This window comes from Salmo salar, chromosome ssa22 (genome assembly GCF_905237065.1).
Source record: "Salmo salar chromosome ssa22, Ssal_v3.1, whole genome shotgun sequence".
Classification (NCBI taxonomy): Eukaryota; Metazoa; Chordata; class Actinopteri; order Salmoniformes; family Salmonidae; genus Salmo; species Salmo salar.
The window spans coordinates 54,933,944-54,947,876 of NC_059463.1; the positions used below are offsets into that span (position 1 = coordinate 54,933,944).

The following is a 13,933-nucleotide window of genomic DNA, read 5'->3' on the forward strand; positions in this document are numbered from 1 at the left end:
AGTAGAGAGGGGACTGATACCAACAGTAGAGAGGGGACTGATACCAACAGTAGAGAGGGGACTGATACCAACAGTAGAGAGGGGGACTCATACCAACACGAGAGAGGGGGACTGATACCAACAGGAGAGAGGGGACTGATACCAACAGTAGAGAGGGGGACTGATACCAACAGTAGAGAGGGGACTGATACCAACAGTAGAGAGGGGACTGATACCAACAGTAGGGAGGGGGACTGATACCAACAGTAGAGAGGGGACTGATACCAAGAGTAGAGAGGGGACTGATACCAACAGTAGAGAGGGGGGCTGATACCAACAGTAGAGAGGGGACTGATACCAACAGTAGAGAGGGGACTGATACCAACAGTAGAGAGGGGACTGATACAGACAGGAGAGAGGGGGACTCATACCAACAGTAGAGAGGGGACTGATACCAAGAGTAGAGAGGGGACTGATACCAAGAGTAGAGAGGGGACTGGTACCAACAGTAGAGAGGGGACTGATACCAACAGTAGAGAGGGGACTGATACCACCAGTAGAGAGGGGACTGATACCAACAGTAGAGAGGGGACTGATACTAACAGTAGAGAGGGGACTGATACCAACAGTAGAGAGGGGACTGATACCAACAGGAGAGAGGGGGACTCATACCAACAGTAGAGAGGGGACTGATACCAAGAGTAGAGAGGGGACTGATACCAACAGGAGAGAGGGGGACTGATACCAACAGTAGAGAGGGGGACTCATACCAACAGTAGAGAGGGCGACTGATACCAACAGTAGAGAGGGGACTGATACCAAGAGGAGAGGGGACTGATACCAACAGTAGAGAGGGGGACTGATACCAACAGTAGAGAGGGGACTGATACCAACAGTAGAGAGGGGACTGATACCAACAGTAGAGAGGGGACTGATACCAACAGTAGAGAGCGGACTGATACCAAGAGTAGAGAGGGGACTGATACCAACAGTAGAGAGGGGACTGATACCAACAGTAGAGAGGGGGACTCACACCAACACGAGAGAGGGGGACTGATACCAACAGGAGAGAGGGGACTGATACCAACAGTAGAGAGGGGGACTGATACCAACAGTAGAGAGGGGACTGATACCAACAGTAGGGAGGGGGACTGATACCAACAGTAGAGAGGGGACTGATACCAAGAGTAGAGAGGGGACTGATACCAACAGTAGAGAGGGGGGCTGATACCAACAGTAGAGAGGGGACTGATACCAACAGTAGAGAGGGGACTGATACCAACAGTAGAGAGGGGACTGATACAGACAGGAGAGAGGGGGACTCATACCAACAGTAGAGAGGGGACTGATACCAAGAGTAGAGAGGGGACTGATACCAAGAGTGGAGAGGGGACTGATACCAACAGTAGAGAGGGGACTGATACCAACAGTAGAGAGGGGACTGATACCACCAGTAGAGAGGGGACTGATACCAACAGTAGAGAGGGGACTGATACTAACAGTAGAGAGGGGACTGATACCAACAGTAGAGAGGGGACTGATACCAACAGGAGAGAGGGGGACTCATACCAACAGTAGAGAGGGGACTGATACCAAGAGTAGAGAGGGGACTGATACCAACAGGAGAGAGGGGGACTGATACCAACAGTAGAGAGGGGGACTCATACCAACAGTAGAGAGGGCGACTGATACCAACAGTAGAGAGGGGACTGATACCAAGAGGAGAGGGGACTGATACCAACAGTAGAGAGGGGGACTGATACCAACAGTAGAGAGGGGACTGATACCAACAGTAGAGAGGGCGACTGATACCAACAGTAGAGAGGGGACTGATACCAAGAGGAGAGGGGACTGATACCAACAGTAGAGAGGGGGACTGATACCAACAGTAGAGAGGGGACTGATACCAACAGTAGAGAGGGGACTGATACCAACAGTAGAGAGGGGACTGATACCAACAGTAGAGAGCGGACTGATACCAAGAGTAGAGAGGGGACTGATACCAACAGTAGAGAGGGGGACTGATACCAACAGTAGAGAGGGGACTGATACCAACAGTAGAGAGGGGGACTGATACCAACAGGAGAGAGGGGGACTCATACCAACAGTAGAGAGGGGACTGATACCAACAGTAGAGAGGGGGACTGATACCAACAGTAGAGAGGGGACTGATACCAAGAGTAGAGAGGGGACTGATACCAACAGGAGAGAGGGGACTGATACCAAGAGTAGAGAGGGGACTGATACCAACAGTAGAGAGGGGACTGATACCAAGAGGAGAGGGGACTGATACCAACAGGAGAGAGGGGACTGATACCACCAGTAGAGAGGGGACTGATACCAACAGTAGAGAGGGGACTGATACCAACAGTAGAGAGGGGACTGATACCAACAGTAGAGAGGGGGACTGATACCAACAGGAGAGAGGGGACTGATACCAAGAGGAGAGGGGACTGATACCAACAGTAGAGAGGGGACTGATACCAACAGTAGAGAGGGGGACTGATACCAACAGTAGAGAGGGGACTGATACCAACAGTAGAGAGGGGGACTGATACCAACAGTAGAGAGGGGACTGATACCAACAGTAGAGAGGGGACTGATACCAACAGTAGAGAGGGGACTGATACCAACAGTAGAGAGGGGACTGATACCAACAGTAGAGAGGGGGACTGATACCAACAGTAGAGAGGGGACTGATACCAACAGTAGAGAGGGGACTGATACCAACAGTAGAGAGGGGACTGATACCAACAGTAGAGAGGGGGACTCATACCAACACGAGAGAGGGGGACTGATACCAACAGGAGAGAGGGGACTGATACCAACAGTAGAGAGGGGGACTGATACCAACAGTAGAGAGGGGGACTCATACCAACAGTAGAGAGGGCGACTGATACCAACAGTAGAGAGGGGACTGATACCAAGAGGAGAGGGGACTGATACCAACAGTAGAGAGGGGGACTGATACCAACAGTAGAGAGGGGACTGATACCAACAGTAGAGAGGGGACTGATACCAACAGTAGAGAGGGGACTGATACCAACAGTAGAGAGCGGACTGATACCAAGAGTAGAGAGGGGACTGATACCAACAGTAGAGAGGGGGACTGATACCAACAGTAGAGAGGGGACTGATACCAACAGTAGAGAGGGGGACTGATACCAACAGGAGAGAGGGGGACTCATACCAACAGTAGAGAGGGGACTGATACCAACAGTAGAGAGGGGGACTGATACCAACAGTAGAGAGGGGACTGATACCAACAGGAGAGAGGGGACTGATACCAACAGGAGAGAGGGGACTGATACCAAGAGTAGAGAGGGGACTGATACCAACAGTAGAGAGGGGACTGATACCAAGAGGAGAGGGGACTGATACCAACAGGAGAGAGGGGACTGATACCACCAGTAGAGAGGGGACTGATACCAACAGTAGAGAGGGGACTGATACCAACAGTAGAGAGGGGGACTGATACCAACAGGAGAGAGGGGACTGATACCAAGAGGAGAGGGGACTGATACCAACAGTAGAGAGGGGGACTGATACCAACAGTAGAGAGGGGGACTGATACCAACAGTAGAGAGGGGACTGATACCAACAGTAGAGAGGGGGACTGATACCAACAGTAGAGAGGGGACTGATACCAACAGTAGAGAGGGGACTGATACCAACATTAGAGAGGGGACTGATACCAACAGTAGAGAGGGGACTGATACCAACAGTAGAGAGGGGACTGATACCAACAGTAGAGAGGGGGACTGATACCAACAGTAGAGAGGGGACTGATACCAACAGTAGAGAGGGGACTGATACCAACAGTAGAGAGGGGACTGATACCAAGAGGAGAGGGGACTGATACCAACAGGAGAGAGGGGACTGATACCAAGAGTAGAGAGGGGGACTCATACCAACAGTAGAGAGGGGGACTGATACCAACAGTAGAGAGGGGACTGATACCAACAGTAGAGAGGGGACTGATACCAAGAGGAGAGGGGACTGAGACTAATCTCTCAGTCTATTTACTCTCAGTGAGATCATAATGGTTTTGGGAAGGTCTACTTTATGCTGGATGGTCACCATCGGTTACAGTTAACCAAAACGAAACCAGAACAACACGACTTCACTACACACACAACAAGATTGTAAAGAGAGTTTGCTCAGACTGTCCAGGCGACATGGTATAGCAGGTAACCCTGTAGTACCCTGGAGAAACAGGGTAATAAACAGACCCTATGAGAGTTAGAAATGTAATGAGGATTTATAGTGTCACCCTGAGTGGCACTAGCAACTGTTACACCCTGACAGTACCAGGTTCCGTCACCCAGTCCCTGTCACCTCTAGGAGCTGTTAGCTTTCTCCTCAGCACACAGAGTGGAGAGCTGTGTGTGAAGAGCTGTGTGTGGAGTGTGTGTGAATTAATTAATAAAATGAATTAAATTGTATTTTCGTGTCAAATCGTCAGATGGCAACCCATCTCCTTTTTCTTAACTCTTCTTGAACTTTCTCTTCTCTTCTTGAACTGCATTGTTGGTTAGGGGCTTGTAAGTAAGAAATTCACTTTAAGGTCTACACCTGTTGTATTTGGCACGTGTGACAAATGGAATTTGATTTGATCCCTTATGGGATTAATTGATACAAAAACAAAATGTACAATGATTCACTATGGTAATTATATGATCATTCTTCATCTGGTGTTCTCTGCATTGCGCATCGCATAAAGAGGTCATCCAAACAATAATTACATCCCTAGAGTAGTAAAATAATACACAGTCAAAAGTTTTAGAACACCTACTCATTCAAGGGTTTTTCTTTATTTTTACTATTTTCTACATTGTAGAATAACAGTGAATACATCAAAACTATGAAATGACACATATGGAATCATGTAGTAACCAAAAAAGTGATATATATATATTTTCTATTTAAGATTATTCAAATAGCCACCCTTTGCCTTGATGACAGCTTTGCACATTCTTGGCTTTCTCTCAACCATCTTCATGAGGTAGTCACCTGGAATGCATTTCAATTAAGGTGTTCATTGTTGAATTTCTTTCCTTCTTAATGCGTTTGAGCCAATCAGTTGTGTTGTGACAAGGTCAGGTGGTAAACAGAAGATAGTCCTACTTGGTAAAAGACCAAGTGCATATTATGGCAAGAACAGCTCAAATAAGCAAAGAGAAACGGCAGTCCATCATTACTTTAAGACATGAAGGTCAGTCAATACGGAAAATTTCAAGAATTTTAAAAGTTTCTTCAAGTGCAGTCGCAAAAACCATCAAGCATTATGATGAAACTGGCTCTCATGAGGACCGCCACAGGAAAGGAAGACCCAGAGTTACCTCTACTGCAGAGGATAAATTCATTAGAGTTACCAGCCTCCGAGATTGCTGCCGAAATAAATGCTTCACAGAGTTCAAGTAACAGACACATCTCAATATCAGCTGTTCAGAGGAGACTGCCTGAATCGGGCCTTTATGGTAGAATTGCTGCAAAGAAACCACTACTAAAGGACACCAATAAGAAGAAGAGACTTGCTTGGTCCAAGAAACACGAGCAATGGACATTAGACCTGTGGAAATTTGTCCTTTGGTCTGGGGTTCAAATTTCAGACTTTTGGTTCCAACCGCTGTGTCTTTGCCACCGTAAAACATGGAGGAGGAGGTGTTATGGTATGGGGGTGCTTTGCTGGTGACACTGTCTGTGATTTATTTAGAATTCAAGGCACACTTAACCAGCATGGCTACCACAGCATTCTGCAGCGATACGCCATCCATCTGGTTTGGGCTTAGTGGGACGATCATTTGTTTTTCAACAGGACGATGACCCAACACACCTCCAGGCTTTGTAAGGGCTATTATACCAAAAAGGAGAGTGATGGATTGCTGCTTCAGATGACTTGCCTCCACAATCCCCCGACCTTAACCCAATTGAGATGGTTGGGGATGAGTCAGACCACAGAGTGAAGGAAAAGCAGCCAACAAGTGCTCAGCATATGTGGGAACTCCTTCAAGACTGTTGGAAAAGCATTCCAGCTGAAGCTGGTTGAGAGAATGCCAAGAGTGTGCAAAGCTGTCATCACGGCAAAGCGTGGCTATTGGAAGAATCTGAAATATAAAATATATTTTGATTTGTTTAACACTTTTTTGGTTACTACATGATTCCATATGTGTTATTTCATAGTTTTGATGTCTTCACTATTATTCTACAATGTAGAAAATAGTAAAAATATAGAAAAACCCTTGAATGAGTAGGTGTTCTAAAACTTTTGACCGGTACTGTACATATATACATACAAAACATATACAGTTAACATGTATGTAGAGTGTAGAGTGTGTGTAGTGTGTGTAGAGTGTGTGTGTGTGTGTGTGTAGAGTGTGTGTGTGTGTGTAGAGTGGGGGTGTGTGCAGAGTGGGTGTGTGTGCAGAGTGTGTGTGTGTGCAGAGTGTGTGTGTGTGTGTGTGTGTAGATTGTGTTTGCAGAATGTGTTTGCAGAGTGTGTGTGTAGAGTGTGTGTAGAGTGTGTTTGCAGAGGAGTGTCTGTCTTAAAATGATTCACTTAGAATAGGGTACAGTTCAAGACACACACACACACACACACACACACACACACACACACACACACACACACACACACACACACACACACACACACACACACACACACACACACACACACACACACACACACACACACACACACACACACACACACACACACACACACCACACACACTGGACTGACAGTGTTGGTTCTTCACGATAATGTCAGGATGGTCCCAGGGCGGGGAGTCATTATCCTGGGGAAAGGGTTACCGTGGGAACTTTCCTGTGGCTCAACAACTAATCTGAGACTGATGAACCAGGCCATGCTGGGCTCCAACGGCCCAACTCACCTTAGTGGAATCACTGTTCCATAGCCCTGCACTCTGCCATTCAAACCTCTCTGCCTGACCCCTGGTGGAACTCAGTCAGAGTCAAGTCTCTACTGTAGGTAGGCATCATCAGATCAACACAACCTAGGGCTTCAGTTTGAGGATTTTCCATTGAGATTCTCATCACTTGAATTAAGACATAGTGAATCGTGTCAGTATAAAGAGTGTGACTAATCAAGGCAAGCGAGCGAATGTCTGGTGAGATGAATGGAATCCCGTGATTTAGTAGCATTAGCAGCTGGAAACAGAGTCATTCATCAAGCTGAGGTAGATGGCTGAGCTCTCTCTGTCTGAAGACTCTCCTCTTAGCGGGAACGTTGCTATGACCTCTGGTCAACCCTTGAGGTTAAATATTTTAAAGTCAGAAATCACACACCACCCTGTTATCCCTGTTAATGAGTTTAGTTTGGGCCGACACACACAATTTAACTCAACAAACATGTACACACACACACTCGCACACTAACAAACATGTACACACACATACACTAGACAATGCTACTAAGTAACGATCACACCACAGCATCAATGCATGAAGCACACAGTCAGGCAGGGTGGTTAGTCAGGCAGGGTGGTTAGTCAGGCAGGGTGGTTGTTCAGGCAGGGTGGTTAGTCAGGCAGGGTGGTTAGTCAGGCAGGGTGGTTAGTCATGCAGGGTGGTTGGTCAGGCAGGGTGGTTGGTCAGGCAGGGTGGTTAGTCAGGCAGGGTGGTTGTTCAGGCAGGGTGGTTAGTCAGGCAGGGTGGTTAGTCAGGCAGGGTGGTTAGTCAGGCAGGGTGGTTAGTCAGGCAGGGTGGTTGGTCAGGCAGGGTGGATGGTCAGGCAGGGTGGTTGTTCAGGCAGGGTGGTTAGTCAGGCAGGGTGGTTGGTCAGGCAGGGTGGTTAGTCAGGCAGGGTGGTTAGTCATGCAGGGTGGTTGGTCAGGCAGGGTGGTTGGTCAGGCAGGGTGGTTAGTCAGGCAGGGTGGTTAGTCAGGCAGGGTGGTTAGTCAGGCAGGGTGGTTAGTCAGACAGGCAGGTTGGTCAGACAGGGTGGTTAGTCAGGCAGGGTGGTTAGTCAGACAGGCAGGTTGGTCAGACAGGGTGGTTGCTAAGACATAGGGACTTTTAACCCACCGTTTGCATTTGAAGATAACTTGCTGTATAAGACATCAAATGTATTTGGTTGTTGTTACCTGCGTAGGAAAATCATATACACACCTGTTGCTCAGTTACTTCCTGCTTTTCTCCCTCCTCTTCAGATGATGGCAAGGTGCTGAAAGTGGTGTCTGTCCCCAAAGACAACTGGGAGACTGAGGAGATCATTCTGGAGGAGCTGACCGTCTTTCAGGTGAGATGCCTGCTAGGGTTTGACCATTACATCTTCTCTGATGTGTTCTACAACAACCAGGGTTGGGGTCAATTCATTCCATTTCAATACCTCTCAATTCAGGAAGGACACTGAAATCCCAAGTCCAATCTTCTTCAATCCTTTTCAATAAAGAAAATTTAGATTTTGAATTTGGTTTATTTTCTGAATTGACTTGAATTGAAATGGAATTGACCCCAACCCTTTTACCAACTCAGACGATTAAACTGCTAAAGTTTCAACTTCAGGAGGAATAGGAAGTACATCTGAAATAGGCCCAGTCCAGAAACATTACTGTACATCACAGGAAGTACATCTGAAATAGGCCCAGTCCAGAAACATGTACTGTACATCACAGGAAGTAAATCTGAATTGGGCCCAGTCCAGTAAACATTACTGTACATCACAGGAAGTAAATCTGAATTGGGCCCAGTCCAGAAACATTACTGTACCTCACAGGAAGTACATCTGAAATGGGCCCAGTCCAGAAACATTACTGTACCTCACAGGAAGTACATCTGAATTGGGCCCAGTGCAGAAACATTACTGTACCTCACAGGAAGTAAATCTGAAATAGGCCCAGGGGATAAGGCCTAGGGGCTAGGAGATAAAGCCTAGGAGCTAGGAGATAAGGCCTGGGGGCATGGAGATAAGGCCTAGGTGCTAGGAGATAAGGGCTAGGGGAAAGGAGATAAGGGCTAGGGGATAAGGCCTAGGGGCTAGGAGATAAGGCCTTGTGGCTAGGGGTTGGTTCTGGACCATCCCATAGATTTGTTTTCTCAAGTTTCCCAGTACCATGCCATCTTTTGACCTGTCTGCCATGTCATCTGTTCTGAGATCAGCACTGGCTGTTGTTTCCATTGGGGCAATCACATACTTGACCAAAAATAACTAACAAACCCCCTAAGAGGAAAAACAGATACAGAACCATTTTTCCCAGGGTTTCCCAAATAAATAGACAGACTATCTCCTATTAGGGAAGAAGAGAACAGGGAGCGAAGTGTGGAACAACAACGACATAGGACAAGATGGCCGTGTGTATTTATTGGAGTTAAGCTGTTTAATCCTCTCTTAACAAACAAGAAGATGAATGTCAGGGCCAGTATTCACAGTCAGTCTCAGAGTAGGAGACTTTGATCTAGGAATCAGTTTTTGCCTTTCATAATGAATAAGATCCTATGGACACGGGGACCTGATCTTTGTGAATACGGGCTCCGACTAAGAAAAAAAACCTGACAGTATCCTCTTGGATAGGGTTGAACCACAAACATACTTAAACATGACATCACTGGGTTTAACATGGGAGGTTTTAGGGGGTTGACTTCGATATGACCTGGCAGTGTCAGGCCCTGGGTAGGATTTTAACCACATAGCTCATTACACTGGCTTGGGGTTAATACACAGAGTTTGAGAGTGGCAATGAGTCTTCCTGAGGGAAGAACAGAGGTCCGTGTGTGAGTGTCAGCTTGTGTGTGTGCGTGTGTGCGTGTGTGTGTGCACGTGTGTGTGTGTGTGTGTGTGTGTGTGTGTGTGTGTGCGTGATTCTGTGTGTGTGATTCTGTGTGCGTGTGTGTGTGTGTGTGTGTGTGTGTGTGTGTGTGTGTGTGTGTGTGTGTGTGTGTGTGTGTGTGTGTGCGTGTGTGTGTGGCCTGCGCCTGGTAGAGAGTTAGCTAGCTAGCTAAGAGAATGTGTGTGTATGTATGTCCTCATCCCTCTAAAGGCTATCTGAATAGGATGCAGCTCACTTGGACTGCCAGGGGACACTGACTCACAATGACACCATGTTGAAATGAACCACTCAGTCAGATTATGTTGGTAATAGTGTGCTTTGGTATGTGGCTTCTCTGGAGCAGCCTTTTAATTCATTATTTCACACACACACACACACACACACACACACACACACACACACACACACACACACACACACGCGCACACGCACACTCACACACACGCGCACACACACGCGAGCACACACACACACACACACACACACACACACACACACACACACACACACACACACACACACACACACACACACACTAAATATTGTCTTGTGTGATGTCGACCTGTGTGTTAACCCATTGTGTTCTGATCCTGCAGACTCAGGCCCCCATCCTTAACATGGAGCTGTCTACCAAACGAGTAAGTCTGCTGTGTGCGAGTGTGTGTGTGTGTGTGTGTGTGTGTGTGTGTGTGTGTGTGTGTGTGTGTGTGTGTGCACGTGCGTTTGTGTCCGCGTGTGCGTGTATGTGTACGTGTGTGTACGCGTGTGTCCGCGTGTGTCCGCGTGTGCGTGCGTACGTGTGTGTGTGTGAGTGTGTGTGTGTACGTGTGGGTACGTGTGTGTGTGTGAATGTGTGTGTGGGTGGGTGGTCATCCTCAGTTAATAGTAAATGTAACAGTAACATACCATTCCAGTAATGATTACAAACAAATAGATGATTGATTTCAGTATAGGAGCTTCAGCACTGTTTACACATAGTTTGTCCAGCAGTAGACTCCTCTCAGAGTACGTTGGGAAGAGACTTGAAAAATCCCACAAAATCCAGATTCTATGTGTAAATGTTTTAAATACATCAAATCACATTTCATTTTTTGTCACATGCGCCGAGAAATGCTTACTTACAAACTCTTAACCAACAACGCAGTTCAAGAAATAGGGTGAGAATATATTTACTAAATAAACTAAAGTAAAAAATATAATCATAAAAAGTAACACAATAAAATAACAATAATGAGGCTCTATACGGGGGGTACTGGTTAGTCAAGGTCATTTGTACATGTAGGTAGGGGTAAAGTGACTATTCATAGGTAATAACAACAGAGAAGCAGCATTGTAAAACAAAGGGGTGGTGTGTCAATGTAAACAGTCTGGGTAGTCATGTGATTAATTACTCAGCAGTCTAATGGCTTGGGGGTAGATACTCTTTGAAGAGGTAGGGTTTCAGATGTTTTCGGAAGACAGACAGGGACTCTGCTGTCCTAGCTGGTTCCACCATTGGGGGTGCCAGGACAGAGAAGAGCTTTGACTGGGCTGAGTGGGAGCTGCCCTCCCGTAGGGGTGGGAGGGTCAAGAGACCAGAGGAGGCAGAACGGAGTGCTCAGGTTGGGGTGTAGGGTTTGAGCATAGCCTGAAGGTAGGGAGGGGCAGTTCCTCTTGCTGTTCCGTAGGTAAGCACCATAGTCTTTTAGTGGATGTGAGCTTCGACTGGAAGTCAGTGGAGTGTACGGAGGAGCGGAGTGGGAGAACTTGGGAAGGTTGAACACCAGGTCAGCGTTCTGGATAAACTGCAGGGTTGTGATGACACAAGCAGGGAGCCCAGCCAACAGTGAGTTGCAGTAGTCCAGAGGGGAGATGACAAGTGCCTGGATTAGGACCTGTGTCTCTTCCTATGTGAGGTAGGGTCGCACTCTCTGGATGTTGTAGAGCATGAACCTGCAGGAGCGAGTCACTGCTTTGATGTTTGCAGAGAACGACAGGGTGTTGTCCAGGGTCACTCCAAGGTTCTTAGCACTCTGGGAGGGGGACACCATGGAGTTGTCAACCGTGATGGAGAGGTCTTTGAGCAGGCAGGTCTTCCCCGGGAGGAAGAGTAGCTCTGTCTTGTCGAGGTTGAGCTTGAGGTGGTGGGCCAACATCTGAGCTGAGATATTTGCCAGGAACGCAGAGATGCGTGCCGCAACCTAGGTGTTAGAAGGGAGGGAGGAGAAAGGTAGTGGAGTGTCATCCACATAGCAATGATAGGAGAGACCATGTGAGGATATGACAGAGCCGAGTGACTTGGTGTATAGAGACAAGAGGAGAGGGCACAGAACCGAGCCCTGGGGGACACCAGTAGTGAGAATACGTGGTGCAGACACAGATCCTCTCCACTCCACCTGGTAGGCGTGACCTGCCAGGGAGGATGCAATCCAAGAGTGTGCAGAGCCTGAGACGCCCCGCCCTCAGATGGTGGAGAGGAGGCAGAGCCTGAGACGCCCCGCCCTCAGATGGTGGAGAGGAGGCAGAGCCTGTGACGCCCCGCCCTGAGAGGGTGGAGAGGAGGCAGAGCCTGTGACGCCCCGCCCTGAGAGGGTGGAGAGGAGGCAGAGCCTGTGACGCCCCGCCCTGAGAGGGTGGAGAGGAGGCAGAGCCTGACACGCCCCGCCCTGAGAGGGTGGAGAGGAGGCAGAGCCTGTGACGCCCCGCCCTGAGAGGGTGGAGAGGAGGCAGAGCCTGAGACGCCCAGCCCTGAGAGGGTGGAGAGGAGGCAGAGCCTGTGATGCCCCGCCCTGAGAGGGTGGAGAGGAGGCAGAGCCTGTGATGCCCCGCCCTGAGAGGGTGGAGAGGAGGCAGAGCCTGAGACGCCCAGCCCTGAGAGGGTGGAGAGGAGGCAGAGCCTGAGACGCCCAGCCCTGAGAGGGTGGAGAGGAGGCAGAGCCTGTGATGCCCCGCCCTGAGAGGGTGGAGAGGAGGATCTTTACAGTGACACTTTTAGCAGCACTATGACAATTCAATTAAATTCAATAGGAATCAATTACATTAATTAAAAGTACATTACATTTAGTTAAATCCTCTCCCCTGTTTGTGTGTCTACAGCAACAGGTGTACGTGAGCAGTGACGAGGGAGTGGTCCAGTTACCGCTGCAGCGGTGTGAGCTGTACGGTAGAGATTGTGCTGACTGCTGTCTGGCCAGAGACCCTTACTGTGCCTGGGATGGGAACACATGCAACCGATACTTCCCCAGCAACAAGAGGTAACTACTCTACTTAGATTAAAAGACCAAAACAGCAATATTGATCTCCACATCAAATCTTTTTACTATTATAGTAGAAAACCAATAACATCAAACATTCAATTAACATAACAATAACATCTAACATTTAAGAGTCTTCCAATTATCTTATTACTGTTTTTGACAATTGTATCATGTTGTATTGTATTGTATTGTATTGTATGATGTTGTTTTCTGTTGATTCATGTTGTATCATGTTGTATTGTATCATGTTGTATTGCATTGTATCATGTTGTATTGTGTTGTATTGCATCATGTTGTATCATGTTGTATTGAATTGTATCATGTTGTATTGCATTGTATCATGTTGTATTGTATCATGTTGTATTGTATCATGTTGTTTTGTATCATGTTGTATTGCATTGTATCATGTTGTATTGTGTTGTATTGTATCATGTTGTATTGCATTGTATCATGTTGTATTGTGTTGTATTGCATCATGTTGTATCATGTTGTATTGAATTGTATCATGTTGTATTGCATTGTATCATGTTGTATTGTATCATGTTGTATTGTATCATGTTGTATTGATTGTATCATGTTGTATTGTATCATGTTGTATTGTATCATGTTGTATTGTATCATGTTGTATCATGTTGTATTGTATCAATGTCACAATTGTCTTCGTCTTCTGACGATAATGCGAAATCGTCATCAGAAAATGTGGACCAATACGCAGCAGGTACGTGAATGCTCATCTTGATTTTTAATTAATCTCAACAATGAACATACAAAACACAAAAAACGAACACTCGACAAATAAACAGTCTGGTAAGGCACAAGGCTATACACAGAATAATCACCCACAAATCACACATACAAACACACCCTAATATATGGAACTCTCAATCAAAGGCAGATAGACAACACCTGCCTTCAACTGAGAGTCCC

General features: G+C 47.2%; 1 protein-coding gene across 1 annotated transcript in view; it reads left to right on the top strand.

Annotated features, from left to right (window-relative positions):
* si:dkey-49n23.1 (semaphorin-3D) overlaps window positions 1–13,933 on the top strand; it is a 142,598-nt gene that overhangs the window by 118,131 nt on the left and 10,534 nt on the right. Inside the window, exons 13-15 of the mRNA XM_045705201.1 lie at window positions 8,154–8,242; window positions 10,367–10,408; window positions 12,846–13,003. Of these exons, the coding sequence (XP_045561157.1) occupies window positions 8,154–8,242; window positions 10,367–10,408; window positions 12,846–13,003 (289 nt within the window). The remainder of the gene's footprint in view (window positions 1–8,153; window positions 8,243–10,366; window positions 10,409–12,845; window positions 13,004–13,933) is intronic.